Source organism: Procambarus clarkii, chromosome 82 (genome assembly GCF_040958095.1).
Source record: "Procambarus clarkii isolate CNS0578487 chromosome 82, FALCON_Pclarkii_2.0, whole genome shotgun sequence".
Taxonomy (NCBI): Eukaryota; Metazoa; Arthropoda; class Malacostraca; order Decapoda; family Cambaridae; genus Procambarus; species Procambarus clarkii.
This window is the reverse complement of record NC_091231.1, coordinates 3,463,667-3,478,948: the sequence shown is the minus strand read 5'-3', so window position 1 is coordinate 3,478,948 and position 15,282 is coordinate 3,463,667. Positions and strand designations below refer to the sequence as shown.

The following is a 15,282-nucleotide window of genomic DNA, read 5'->3' as shown; positions in this document are numbered from 1 at the left end:
GCAAAAAGATACACTAGTTGTGTAGGATGCCAAAATAAAGTTTTTAAGCATCATATGACAAATGCAAATAAGTACATTCTCATGAAATGAGTTTCTAGAAGGCTTCAAATGAGGTGGGTAACGGCTCTTGCCTGCAGTTTCACTAGGTATGCCATTTGATGGCCCTTATGGACCTTAGTCTTGGTTAAAAAAAAAAAAGGGAGTGGGGGGGGGAGACCCCACAAGTGTAGTTCGTTATGTAATTGCAGTGTAACTACAGTTATGTAATTGCACACTGCTTTATTTTTTAAGTGCTGTATTCACTCATGAAAGGTTTTCTTGTCAGTGATGCACTTGATGCTCTGGGCTTAAAGCGATACTGTTGCCGAAGGATGCTCCTGGGCCACGTGGACCTCATTGAGAAGCTTCTCAACTATGCCCCATTGGAGAAGTAATGAGGTGAGTTCAATCCAAATGTTAATTTATCAAGAAAACCCTTAATAATTTGTTAATTCTGGATCTATCTACAGTATAGCCCTAATGTCTTGCTTACTCTTGGGAGCTACCCATTAGGGGGGGGGGGGTGGCCTCAGCATTTTTTTTTTTTTTTTAAGGAGACTTTATTAACACAATCCTTGCACTTTTTCAAGCTCTGACATGCTATTTTGGCCCCCCCCTCCCCTTCCCCAGGTAAGTTCTTCACCAGAAGGGTTAACCCCTGCCCCCAATCCTTTTGATTCAGAAATCCAATATTGCTTGTAATTTATTTGAAGTTAACTCAAATTGTGTTAGGTTGGTCATTTAAATCATATAGGTGTAAACTAACTGGAGGATGAAACTGTAAAATCATCTATTCACCTGTTTTAGAATCCTATTCCTTTCATGTATTATTAGCCAGTAATACATTGTTTTAATTGATAAAAGAAACAGGCTTTGTACTAATAAACTATGATGTTAAACATATTTCACTTAGTTACACATGGTATTTACAGTAGTGTACTTAACCAGGTATCAACCAGGTATGCTAATCTGGAAAAGGTTTGGATTTTGGGGTTGCACTGAATACGACAACAAAACTGGCTAAACCTTTCATAGTTAGGAAACCTTAATAGCTCTGAAGGGGTCTGGTGTATCAAGGTCCCACTATACTGTAAATGTATAATGTGTTATATTGAGACCTGAGCATTACTGTAGTACAGATACAACAAAAATATGTATGTATTTATTTATCAGATTTTTTATAACATTTTGAATTGTTTCAGTTCTGCAATTGTACTGTAGTTATATGTGCTCCTTACAGATTTTGGTTGATGGAAAATGTACTTCAAGGTAATGCTGTAAAGAATTGAGGAGGAACCCCTTAGCATATCTTGCCCATAATGTCTTGCTTGACGATCAAAAGTTAATAAAAACAGAATACTGTACTGTAATTTTATTTTTCTTCTCCTTTTATTCCATAATTTGCTGGATTATCAAAATACTGTAGTTCTTTTCACTCAGTGTTAAATCTTTAATTTATCACTTGGTAGTCATACAGTACTTTTCGAGCAACACTGCAGGGGGCTACATTCCTGTAAAAACATTCAAATTAAACTTAAAGCTATATGGGAGAAACAGGGTTAGGCTACAAAATCCTTTAATTATCAACTCCTCCACTTTGCTTAATAAAAATCCTATTTTAGCATTAATATTTGATACTTCCTTTGCTTTTGTCACAAAGTCCAGACTGCTTGGGCTTTGCAGTGAGATAGGTTGAAAACTCCTGAAGTTCATAGTCAGGCTCTTTACAGTATGTGTAAAGCCTAACATTGCCATGAATGCAGTAGACCTGAAGATTTGCAGTCATTATTTGCCAATTTCCCACTACTTGGTCAAAAAACATCAACCTGGATGAAATATGAGAGCAATACAGTACTGTATTGGGAAAGAATGTTAATAGATACAGTATTCAAAAGGGCTGTATACTTATTTGTCACTATTAAACCCTCCACAATAGTTCCCTATTGCATCATACAATCAGGTGTAATGTGCTTCCATTTGAATTAAAAATGTTTGCACCCAGCAGGCTTTGTTTGTGATGTTTTGAGGCACCTACAGTATAGTGTGTCCCATACCAAAACAATCAAGTGTACTTAAAAGTAATGTTGTAAAGTGCCAGATTATTATTATTAAGTGCCAGATTTTCGAAAAGCTGATTTTAATAGTAAAAGAAATTTTTTGGGTGAAATAAATTGGAAAGTCTTGGACATGGGGAGTGGGCTGGTCTTTGAGGGAGATGTGAACCCAGCGATGGGTGATGTAAAAAGAGATTTCGATGTCGATTAAAAAATAACTTGTTTAAAAAAAATTCTAAGCAAAGCACAGGAACATAGTATATCATAATAATTGATTAGAGCGAATAATATTGACCCAAAATGAATAACAAGGGATCTGAAGAAACTTATAGGTAGAAAAAGAGAGCTTGGTTCAAAAGTATTAGGAATGGGGAAGTAAGTTTAGAACAAGAATTCGTCCAATTGGTTAGAAATGTTAAAAAAGGAGGGCAAAAAAGAAACTGAAGTTAGCATAGCAGGGCAAGCAAAGACAAATCCTAAAGTTTTTTCAGTTATATCGAACAAAGATTAGGGAAAGGATAAGTTCGTTAAAAACTGAGACAGATCATATAACTGATAATGACGCAGAGATGTGTAGTATTTTTAATAAATATTTTTATCTCTGTTTACTAAAGAAGAACTGAACATTATGCCTTCAAACAAGTTTATGTATGTGGGGAAGAGGACAGGTTGACTAGTTTAGCAGTTGCCAGGGACGATGTTATTAAACAAATAGTGAAACTCGAGCCAAACAATTCCCCAGGGCCGGACGAAGTGTTTGCCAGGGTGCTTAAGGAATGTAAAGACGAGCTTTGCGAGCCATTTTCTACCATATTTAATTATTTAAATTAATATCATTAGTCAGGCAGAGTGTGGAAGGTTGCTAATGTGGTACCAATTTTCAAGAAAGTAGATACTGTAGATCACTTGCGTCAAACTATCGGCCAGTTAGCTTAACGTCTATTGTGGGGAAAGTTACTTGAATCGATACTAGCAATTGCAAATGCCATTTGTCTTCATCTTGAAAAACAAATTGATTAATGATCCACAACGTAATTTTACAAATGGTCATTCATGTTTAAAAAATTTGCTATCATTTTATTCCAGCATAATTGATGCAGTTGATAGTGGTAAGGTTTGTGATATTGTGTACCTTGACTTAAGCAGAGCTTTCGATGCATGAAAGACTGATTCAAAAGTTACTCACGGTATTGGGGGCACTATATAAAGTTGGATTAGAGCATGGCTATACCAAAGGAAACAGTATAAATGGGGTTAAGTCAGAGTGCAAAAATGTTGTAAGTGGAGTGCTTCAAGGCTCTGTTATTCATAATACAGTATATATAAATGAGTTAGATTCAGGATTGAGCAGCAATATTTGCCAATTTGCTAATGATACAAAAATCGGGAGGGAAATAAACACTGAAAAAGACTGTCACTTCAAGACGAACTAAATAGGGTTTTGAAATGATCAAAAGATTGGCAGATGCAGTTTAATGGTGACAAATGTAAGGTTTTATGGCTAGGTAATGATGATATAGTTACAAGATATGAGCTAGATGGTGTTGAGATTGCAAAGTTGGATTACAAAAGGGATTTGGGAGTTACGATTAGTAAGAATTTAAAACCAAATATCGATGTATAAATGTTCGTAATAAGAAAAATAGGACACAGATTTATTAATCTCAAGTGTTACTAATATGACACCTAGTGTTATTTATCAGCTGTATCTTGCTCTGGTTATGTCCCATTTAGATTATGCAGTTCAGTTTTGGTCGCTGTACTATAGAATGGATATAAATTCACTAGAACCCGTCCAGCGTAGTATGACAGTTAATCCCACAAATTGGAAACCTGTCAAGATTGACAAAACTTGAATTACATTGGCTGGAAAGAGTTAGGGGTAAATTGATAGATGTGTGCAAGTGTATGAATGGATATAACAAAGGGGCTATCAATAGGGTATTAAAAGTATTAACACAAGACAATACGAAACAATGGGTCTAAATTAGATACGGTTAGATTTAGGAAAGACCTGGATAAATACTGGTTCGGTAACAGAGTTGTTGATTTGTGGAACCAATTACCACGTTACGTGGTGGTGGGGGTCCCTTGATTGTTTCAAGCATGGGTTGGACATGTATATGAGTGGGATTGGGTGGTTATAAATAGGAGCTGTCTCGTATGGGCCAGTAGGTCTTCTGCAGTTACCTTCATTCTTGTGTTCTTAAAACTGGAATGAGGCACCTATAGTGTCTCCCATACCAAAACTGGAAGCTAGCCATATGGTTCAATAGCACCACAAGATGGATGAATCCAGTGATAATGAACACTGCCTTAGCATTTTAGTAAGATTAAGCATTGCATTATTATAACAAATGTGGACTTGTTGGCAGTACTGTACTAAGAAGTATGAAGTGAGTAATGATCTGGGGTTATTAATTGGTGTTACAGGTAGTACAGTATCTTTTTTTTTTTTATACTATACACTTCTATACTAGCTGCTATCCATGTACTTATAACCAATATATTCATAACCCTTAATGTTATATGCCAACTTTGTGATACCTTTCATCCTTACTTGTTTAAACCACATTTAATTAATATAATTTTCCAATGCCATGCATACAATACCATGGTGTACTCTTCACCTCTTTCCCTTCAACCTTGTAACCATTTTCACAATGCCATCCTCACTAAGATTCATCTAGCATATTAAATCATTTAATATGCTAGATGAATCTTAGTGAGGAAACTTTTTATTTAGTAAGATTGGAAATTAGTGTAATTTGCCATTTCATGCAGTAAAATGGGGCTCGACTCCAACCACCCTATGTCCTTACCGTACCCCAAACTAATCGCCCTGCAAAGTTTTGAGGCTAAACCCAAGTACCTGCCCTGTAACCTCAAAAACACACACATTTTCTCTTATATAGATAAGGCACGAGTTTGCATGACTAGATGGTAAAATGTGCTTTACTCTAAAGTAAATGTGAACATGTAGTCAGCACACAGTACAAATTCAACTGATTGTTCATCTTCTGTTAAATATAGTATTTAGAATCTGTCATTGCAAGGACAAAGTTGCCCACTACAGTGCATAATTTCAAAGTGAAATATTTTAACAATTTATTATACTGTACAGTAATTGGAAGGAAAAGTTCAGTTAATATCATCTGAGTATGGATGCGTACATCACGACTGTATGCCATTTCGCAGGAGGCATCGTATGGACCCAATACTTAAACTGAAATTCATCAGCCTGTTATCCAAAAATGTGGGTACCTATCGTTACAGTGGATGGAAGTACAAAAATATATGGACTATTGCACCTGAAAAAGGTCAGTTTTGTACAGTACTGTACTGTTAGTTTTTTAGAGGATCGGATTCTTACAAATGTTGTGTATGTTAGGCCTAGGTTAGATTTATGGTTACTGTTTCGCTTTTTGTTATGCCCTTATAGTATGGTGGTTGTTGCTCCATGAATGTGTGTTTAACCTTGTCCGTTAATACATGATGTAGCTAAGCTTGCATAATTTTCTTCATGACCAACCAAAAAAAAAACTTGCCAGATATCTGAACTTATATAAAAGGTGTGGGAGACGCCACCAGACAGGAACTGCCTGTCCTCAGCGTGGCTGCTATTCCACCAATTTCAACATGGGGTATTTCCACTCGGAAACGTACAGCAACTGTCAAGTCTCACCTATGGTGACGCTTTAAGCTCAATCATTTCCTGCAGAAAAAAACACTATATGCACCTCGTGTAAAAGAAATTACGGCCTTTCTGTGCTAAAGGGGTTATGAATATGCTCATTTAATCATTATAGTCAAGGTTATGAATTGGTGAGGGCAGTGACCACCATGAGAAAATGTTTTGCCACAGTGCAAGACCATTGCACCAGCGCCAGACTCAATATGGTGTGGGGAGCTCTTCATACACCAGCCTTTTGTGGCCTCTCGTCCTGTCTTAATATTTTAATTATAATTAATTTATAATCTTAAAAAAAAAATTAGGTCCACACGAAGTTACAAAGAAGCTATGGATTGAGGACCATGTGTGTGCCCTTGTAATGTCTGAGTTAAGAGGGTGAGAACAGGTGGTGTTATCAGCAGGGGCTCCCAGCGTCTCCACAGGTGCTACACTTGCTCGCCCCCAGCAACACTACGGGTATATTAAAGACCTACACTCGTCAGTCATCACCAGTCATCACTGCTTCCTCGACATGCTGCTGCTCGTTATTTCTCTTCTCGTCGCTGGTACGAATTAATTGTTTAGTGTTAATATTTGATATATTTTATTGTTCTAATTTAACAGCATTCATTGTTATTAACGGCCCAAAAATACTGGTATTTTCATGGTATAGTTATCTATATATATAAGCAGTTATAATGTAGGCTAGCAGACGTTGAAAATGGCAGGCTTTCATTGCAAGTGTTTATATATGGTTGCGGGGCTCTATACTGAAATGCACAAAATATTTAATGTTTCCAAGAACCAAAAATATTTTAATTTGGTATACAAGTTTAAGCTGTGATTGTATTACCATATGTATGTAAGGGCGTACGTTGCTCCTCTCTGCTGTCAGCGCAATAGTATATTAGGCGCCCTCTAAATTTAAGCTTTCCCCTCCTCCTGTAATGTTATGATAGCTTAGTACTGTATATGTCAGTAGTTAGCCGATTCACACAAGGAACTTTTAACAAAATTTGGTCTCAAAATTGCACTATGACAACCGACATATCTTGCATTTGTCAAACCTCGCAGCTTGGGAATGTTATACAGAGAACGTTCACGAAGAAAGTGAGCTGACGTTCAGTAATTATATTTAATATTGAAATATGGTAGAAAAAAAATTTACGAGCTATTCATGCCCGTGCCACCCTAATAATGAATAGTCTTAAACTGATCTAGGCTGCTCGTCGAACATATTGCATAGTATCCCAAATTTTCGTAGCTATAGGCTACACAATAAACAAAATTGGTGATAGCACATTGAGTACCGTGTCATTGTAAATATGAAATGAATCCTTCATGTGTGGGTAGCCGTGAGTGCAGGGCCCGGCTACACCCGTGTCTTTACTGACCTCGACGGCAACGGCAACTACCTCGACTTCACCGACTATGAGCCTGACCTCTTGGCAGATGGCTTTGACAATGCTATCGACAGTGTTCTACAAACAGGCATGTAAGTACCAGCTACTGTATATGAAATATCATATATGAATAGCATTTTATATACGGTATTTTATGTGAAGGTTAGGTAATATAATAATTGAGATCGTTTTATCCTGGGTAAGGTGAGTAGTTCGACCTTCAGGAGGAGAGGGGGGGGTAGGTTTCGATAGAAGACTAAAGAATATATGTATACAGGTTTCCTGTCCGCGACAAAACGAGTTATTAATGAAAAACTTCCCAGTTAGCAAATTTACTTTGAAAGCTGTCTTGACCATTAGTCCCCCAACAGAATCTTAATGACTTTAGTCACCTCTAACATGTCATTTAAATCAAACATTAATATAAGAACAAAATTTCTTCATTCAGAAGATATTCTACTACTTCAACTCGTCAAAAAAATCGCCCTTTCGCGAAGGCTGGCAGGAACTAGCACATGGTATATAGTCTACACCTCTTGTGTACGATCACGTAGCACTTGGAAAGCTGTAGCTTCTCCAAGTAGCTTATAGGAACATGTAAATATTGCCTGAGTAGCGAGTGTCATGCCGTATCACTCTTCCATTATTATGTTTAAATCTGAATATTTTGTAAATTGAGTTTAATTTTTGTGGGTTAGTGTTAGTTTGACAACTGCTCTCTCTGTTCATATTACCCGCAGACTAATTCATTTTCTTCAGAGTCAATTTCATGGCAATTATAAATAATATAAATGGTACAATTATAATTGTTGTACAGTACAATTATAATTTGGGTGGACAGTACTCGGGGTTCGTAGTCCTAAGGGTCCGGGTTCGATCCCCGGGGAAGACGGAAACAAATGGGCAGTGTCTCTTTCACCCTGATGGTCTGTTCACTTAGAAGTAAATAGGGACCTGGGAGTTAGACAGCTGCTACGGGCTGCTTCCTGGGGAAGTGTGTGAAAATTATGATTAAGGACTTGCCTGAAACGCTATGCCTGCTAGTGGCTGTACAAGAATGTAAGAACTCTTGTATGCAATTTGTATATGAGCGGCTGTTGCCCAGTCTGGGTTTTGAATGTTGAAAGTAAGCTGGTTAGGTGACCGGGCTGACAACTTTGCCCTTGGCTAAGGAAACCCCAAAGATTATATATAATGTCATACCTGTACGACAGAGTAGCAGAAATATATCCCGGTCCTACCGCCGTCGAGGGTAGAAATAGCCTAAGCTACTCTATGCTTTTGAGATGTACTTCCTTTTCTATATAAACTTACTTGAACCTACCGCCGCTACAATCTGGTGGCACTAATTCCTCAGGTGGATGTACTACGAGAACACCGACTACAATGTGCAGGCCGGCAGTGTGTACTGGGTGCATGGCATAGACATCGGAGTCAACTTCCCCAACGATTACATTGATATCGTGAGTTGTAATTATGAACAATGGGAGAATGAATGAGACGACAAAAGTGGATTCCTAATGCTTACAATATGTTAGAAAGATGAGAACTAAAGCGATGAAGTTGGATGTATGAATGACGGAAAACGTTTAAACTTACAATAACACATTTAAAAATTTTTGTTCCTGTGTGGTGTTATTCTCTGATTTTTAAGGCCTCCTTGGTATTGAAAATGGCAATTATTCCCTTATAAACTTTCCTTTAACGTTTGCCTAGGGCAGCTTAATTAGGAAAGACGTCTTGAAGGCTGGCGACGTCTTATCTAGAGCTGTGACACATTGTTGCATAAGTCGGCAGCTTCAGGCACCTTCAAGACTCCTTCCCTAAAGTGTTTGAGGCAAAGATCAAAGCAAAGTTAACTGGAATAATAATAATTTTGTTTTATACTTTGGAGGCATATAAGCAAACAGATAATAACATCTAGCCAGAAAAAAACAATAATAATAATGTTAAACAAATTAGATACGTCCATGTGCTGTACATAAATACATAAAATTGCGACATATGTTAAAGTATGTGTGTACACATTAATAAACAGTATCTATGAAATACATAAATACATATATAATTATATAATATATTGCTGTTACCCTATATTATAGATCTGCAAAACTTTCTCATATTCCGAGGACTTTCAACATAAATGTGTCATTTAAAAGTACAGGTAAGTTTGGAAACCGATTAAAAACTCGTCATCCTCTACTATATGGTTGTATATACTAAATCAAATCCTATACAATAGTTGTTCAGAAACTTGTGTCATGCAAACAGGTAAAGCTTTTGATAAAGTAAAACAACACATTCTGTAATCAAACATGATAGTTATCACGTGCTTTGGACACAAGATATCATGTTCACCCAGGTGACTGGAACAATGCTAATAGTAGATGTAATCATGAAAACCAGTCTCACGGCAGAGATGCCTCGTAATTATTGTCCAGAGCTGAGGAGTGTACCATACATGGAACTCTACATCCAACAAAAATTATGTGGTTTATAGCTACTATGGCTGTACAAAATACTGTATGAACTTTCAGAAAAAAAATCACCCTTTGTACCACTGAAAAAAAGTGGGACACTTAACTATAAACCTAACCAAACCTGTCTTGCATTTTCTTCTATAGTAACTATAGGTTCTATAGTTTTTGGATTAGAGGCTGCTCGGAAATCAATGTCAGTGTTGTGTAACGAACCAGCAAGAGCCATAGGTAATCAATATTAATCCACCGGCTCACTCCAGACCTCGTCGCTGCGGTATGCTGGGAGTCCCTACGTACTGAACGATGACACTTGGACAGTGTACGAGGGAACGTCCTTCGCAGGGAGCGAGTATTATGGAAGCTACGACAGTGACTCCCTGGGCAACCTGGCAGGCAAGGTCTCCTCCCTCATCCTCACCGGTGTCAGCCCATGGACCATCTACAGGTGATGAACTTCCGCAATACTTACCAACCTTAGTTTCCCAGTTTTTATTGAAAATTATCATCTATATAAAATATAATGTTTGTCCAAAGTACGAAGTCAGACGCTTGAGGCTAGTCTTGCCCAGCTTTCAAAGATAACACATGGAAGGTATCCATGTTATAGGTCAGTCAGAGTCAGCCCCAATGCCACCTATTAAGAAATATTGGCATCTATACCGGCGCCCTACGATATTCATGAAGTCTGAAATCTGTATTTTTAGTAGTGTTAGTGTTTCCAATTTCATTTTTTTGAGAGGTAGGGAAAAACAGGGGAAGAGGGAGAATGTTGGGAAAGGGGCGTTGTTAGTGGAGAAAGTGAGAGGGGAAGATGAGATTGAGGATAGGGGGAAGGAGTTGATGATATGGGAAAGAAATGAGAAAGGGGGGAAAGAAGAGAGGGCGAGAGACCCGGGCACAGCCGGATACCCCATTTAGCAATATTATATATATAACCATATTCACAAACTAATACTGTAGAGTGTAAAAGTTCACACCAGGACACAAAGGGTGTGCGTGTGCTTATTGTGACTCACATTTACACTCCTAGCCCTACTACCAGCATTGACACCTCCCTCCATGTTCTCCCTGCAGTGGTGAGAACTTTTCGGGTGACAGTCTGTGCGTCTACCCAGACACGGACCACGATACTGGCGCCGATGGCTCCGTCCTTGACTTCGGCATCTTCCCCAACGTAAGCTATGTTTCTTCCGTTCCCTTTTGTTAATCTACATAGCCTATCCTGCGTACTCGCCAATTTGTGCTTGTGAGGATAACCTACCCACCTCATGAGTAGGTCATCCTCACTACCTACCTTAGAGGTAGGTTTGTTATTTTTGCCAATATTTCTATAGTAATGATTCACAAGACGGAGCTGATGTCAAGGAGTGAATGGACAAGAACAAGTTAGTGAATTTCCGCCCTTATACAGGGTGACCAAAATCATGGATAACTAGGTACAATAATAACACAATATATCCTTGTGTCCCTTTACAGCAGCTTTATCCTGCACACTCACTTATGTCTTCTCATTCTCTACTCACTGCAAAGCAATCTGCCTATTTACTCTACGTCTAATATTTTCCACTTCAACGATGTTTTTTTTTCAACGAAGCCTATTTTAGCTTATCCTTCTATCTCGGCGGTATTAGTTACCCATGTGTGTACTCGCTCTTGGTGCGTGTCTTGGTGTGATAATGCAGCATGTTGACCTCTCCTCCGGTTTTGCAGATGGCGTCCCTGGGTATCAACGACAACAGCATCTACTCTGTAAAAAAGGGGTGCTGGACAAAGAAGGTTATCAACGCCACCAAGTTACACGTGGACGGCAGGCTCAACAACGGTGCCTGGGGTCATTTGGACCTCTAGAGCCTAGACCCCCTCCCCCCCCCCCCCCCACCTGGGGTTATGTGAACCTCTGCCTGTGGATCACTTGGACTTCTAGACCTTCATATTATATTCGGACAGTATCTTATCCTCTAGAACGAGATATTACTTGCCGCTATATAGATGTCATTTCCGAGCCTTCTTTCACTTGTTAGCATTATGACCTTTTTTCCGGGTGACAAAGGTCAGCTGTTAGCTTCACCGTAAGACGGGCAAATTTCTGTTATTTTTGTCATTTAGGAAAAATGGCCATTGAGTCGCTATATTTAATAATATATATTTTTTGGCATAACTAAGTATTGGTATTTGCTAGGATAACTAAAAATGGATTTAATAAAAAAAATTGTAGCTGCTGTTATTTGCGTTCCTTACATTATTTGACCATGAAGATGCGTTGTCAGACCGCGAAGGAAGGATAAAGCAGGAATTTACTTTCGTATTTAATAATACATCTTCAGAAGGATATATATTTGTGTATGTAAAATAAATACACACATGCGTTGCGCGCTCGTTGTTTCTTATTTTTAATATATTTTCAAAAGAATAAAACAGAGTTATAAAATAATTTTCGCAATGATTTACATTCTTGTAACTCAACAAACATGCAGAGTGAGATTCTGACCGAAGTGACTAATTTTATATTAAGCAACACACACACACACACATATATATAATTATGTGTGTGAATTATATATACATCTAGTACACACAACACTTACGTACAACTAGTTATACTCAATCATGGAACTACGTAAGTTATTAACCTAAATCCTACACCTAGTATTACACCTCTCAATCCCACACTTAGTGTCGGAAAACCCGACACCATTTACTAATATAAAATACAATAAGAAGATAATATTGCTGCTGTGTTGTATACACAAGTTGACCCATAGAAAATGTATCAGTGAAAATTTCCGTCAAAAGAAAACGAGATATCATTCCCACATAGGGCTATAAATTCGCCAGGTGTTCTGTAGGGAATTATTGTTAATACAGTAGTCTTTGGACTTATAACATCATAAAAACATCTCATTTGAATTAATTTAATTATCAGCTATCAAAATAGAGTAATTGTGACCCTTCTATCACTTATTGACATTCTGGACAAGGAGAGCCAGAGCGTCAGTAGGTGGAGAGAGGTCAGCCATTGTTAGACCAAGACGCTTGGGAGCGAGTTCAGCTAATTTTCACTAATAATGATGAATTGATCAGGAACATAATGATTACAAATACCTGTTACTCAGATCACAACTTAATTGAAGTTATGACAACCATGGGGAGTAGACCTTCAAAACCAGTCCAGATTCCCGGTGGAGGAGATTTCAGCAAATTCAACTTCAATAATAAACAGATAAACTGGGAGCGAATAAACCTGGGGCCAGATTCACGAAAGAACTTACGCAAACACCTACGAACCTGTACATCTTTTCTCAATCTTTGGCGGCTTTGTTTACAATTATTAAACAGTTAATGAGCTCCGAAGCACCAAGAGGCTATTTATAACAATAACAATAGTTGAATGGGAAGTTTTCATGCTTGTAAACTGTTTAATAAATGTAACCAAAGCCGTCAAAGATTGAGGAAAGATGTACACGTTCGTAAGTGTTTGCGTAAGTTCTTTCGTGAATCTGGCCCCAGGACTTCACAGAAATAAACTGGGAAGAACAGCTAGAAAATGCAAACCTGAACCAGTGCCTGGAAAAAATAAGCTCAGTAGCACTAGAAATATGTTCAAACCGCATACCTCTAAGAAAAAAGAGGAAGATATGCAGATTGGAACGGGAACGTCGTTCCCTATATAGGCGAAGAAAACGAATCGCGGAACAACTTGAGAGTCGCACCCTATCTCAAGAACGGTGAAGAAGGTTAGGTAGAGAAATAGAAACAATTGAACGGAAACTACAAGAATCATACAGAACCCAGGAGAGGCAAAGAGAGCAAAAGGCCATCAGTGAAATAGAAAGAAATCCGAAATATTTTTTCTCCTATGCAAAATCAAGATCAAAAACCACATCTAGTATCGGGCACCTGCGAAAGGGAGATGGAACTTTCACCGATAACAACAAAGAAATGAGCGAGCTACTGAGGACGCAGTACGACTCTGTTTTCAGCGAGCCATTAAACACACTAAAGATTGATAACCCAAATTAATTTTTCATGGATACGATACCAACATCAAATCATATATCAGACGTCACCCTATCCCCACTGGATTTTGATGAAGCCATAAACAGTATGCCTATGCACTCTGCACCAGGCCCGGATTCTTGGAACTCCATATTCATAAAGAACTGTAAAAAACCACTATCGCAGGCCCTCCACATTCTGTGGAGACAAAGCCTAGATACTGGCGTTATTCCTGATATACTAAAAACAGCAGAGATAGCACCACTTCATAAAGGAGGAAATAAGGCAGAGGCAAAAAATTACAGACCGATAGCGCTAACATCGCACATCATAAAAATTTTTGAGAGAGTGCTAAGAAGTAAAATCACAAAATACATGGAATCACAGCAACTCCATAACCCGGGACAACATGGTTTCAGAAGAGGGCGCTCTTGCCTGTCGCAGTTGCTGGACCACTATGATATGGCATTAGATGCTATGGAAGACAAACATAACGCGGATGTAATTTACACAGATTTCGCAAAAGCTTTTGATAAATGTGACCATGGTGTTATTGCACATAAAATGCGTTCAAAAGGAATTACCGGAAAAATAGGCAGATGGATCTACAACTTCCTGGCCAACAGAACCCAATGTGTAATAGTCAACAAAATAAAATCCAGCCCATCAACCGTGAAGAGCTCAGTCCCCCAGGGTACTGTGCTTGCTCCAGTACTTTTTCTCATCCTCATTTCGGACATAGACAAGAACACAACCTATAGCACTGTATCATCCTTTGCAGATGACACTAGGATCTTCATGAGAGTAGGCAACATAGAGGACACGGCGAACCTCCAGTCAGATGTAGATCAGGTCTTTCTATGGGCTACAGAAAATAATATGGTGTTTAACGAAGATAAGTTCCAGCTCATGCGCTATGGAAAAAATGAAAATATAAAAACGGAAACCACGTACAAAACTCAGGCAAATCATAACATAGAACGAAAAGGCAATGTAAAGGATCTGGGTGTACTCATGTCGGAAGACCTTACCTTTAAAGAACACAATAAAGTAGCCGTCACAACTGCAAGAAAAAGGACAGGTTGGATAACAAGAACTTTTCACACTAGAGATGCTATACCGATGATGATACTTTTCAAAACGCTTGTGCTCTCTAGAGTGGAGTACTAGCTGCTGCACAATGACAGCACCTTTCAAAGCTGGAGAAATTACTGACCTGGAGAGCGTGCAGAGATCCTTTACTGCTAGAATCCACTCAGTAAAACATCTAAACTATTGGGACCGACTAAAGAGCCTAAAACTGTACTCCCTTGAGCGCAGGCGGGAGAGGTACATAATAATTTACACGTGGAAAATATTAGAGGGGCTGGTCCCAAACCTGCACACAGAAATAACACCACATGAGACCAGAAGACATGGCAGGATGTGCAGAATACCCCCGTTGAAAAACAGAGGTGCAACTGGTACTCTGAGAGAGAACTCTATCAACATCAGAGGTCCGAGACTGTTCAACACGCTTCCACTACACGTAAGGGGCATAACTGGCCGACCCCTCACAGTGTTCAAGAGAGAACTGGATAAGCACCTCCAAAGGATACCTGATCAACCAGGCTGTGATTCGTACGTCAGGCTGCGAG

General features: G+C 38.6%; 1 protein-coding gene across 1 annotated transcript; it reads left to right on the top strand.

Annotated features, from left to right (window-relative positions):
- The first annotated feature begins 337 nt into the window (after nt 1-337).
- Nucleotides 338-11,865, top strand: LOC123764415 (uncharacterized). Its single transcript, XM_045752265.2, has 8 exons — nt 338-438; nt 5,292-5,413; nt 6,189-6,332; nt 7,120-7,261; nt 8,527-8,632; nt 9,910-10,094; nt 10,724-10,823; nt 11,360-11,865. The coding sequence occupies exons 1-8, from the start codon at nt 434-436 to the stop codon at nt 11,495-11,497; spliced, it is 942 nt and encodes a 313-aa protein (XP_045608221.1). The 5' UTR covers nt 338-433; the 3' UTR covers nt 11,498-11,865.
- Nucleotides 11,866-15,282: the final 3,417 nt, after the last annotated feature.

Excerpts from the sequence above, each read along its gene's own strand:
- LOC123764415 (XM_045752265.2), top strand. Across the intron at positions 8,633-9,909 it reads CCAACGATTACATTGATATC|ACCTCGTCGCTGCGGTATGC; the intron begins GTGAGTTGTAAT and ends GGCTCACTCCAG. Across the intron at positions 10,095-10,723 it reads AGCCCATGGACCATCTACAG|TGGTGAGAACTTTTCGGGTG; the intron begins GTGATGAACTTC and ends TTCTCCCTGCAG.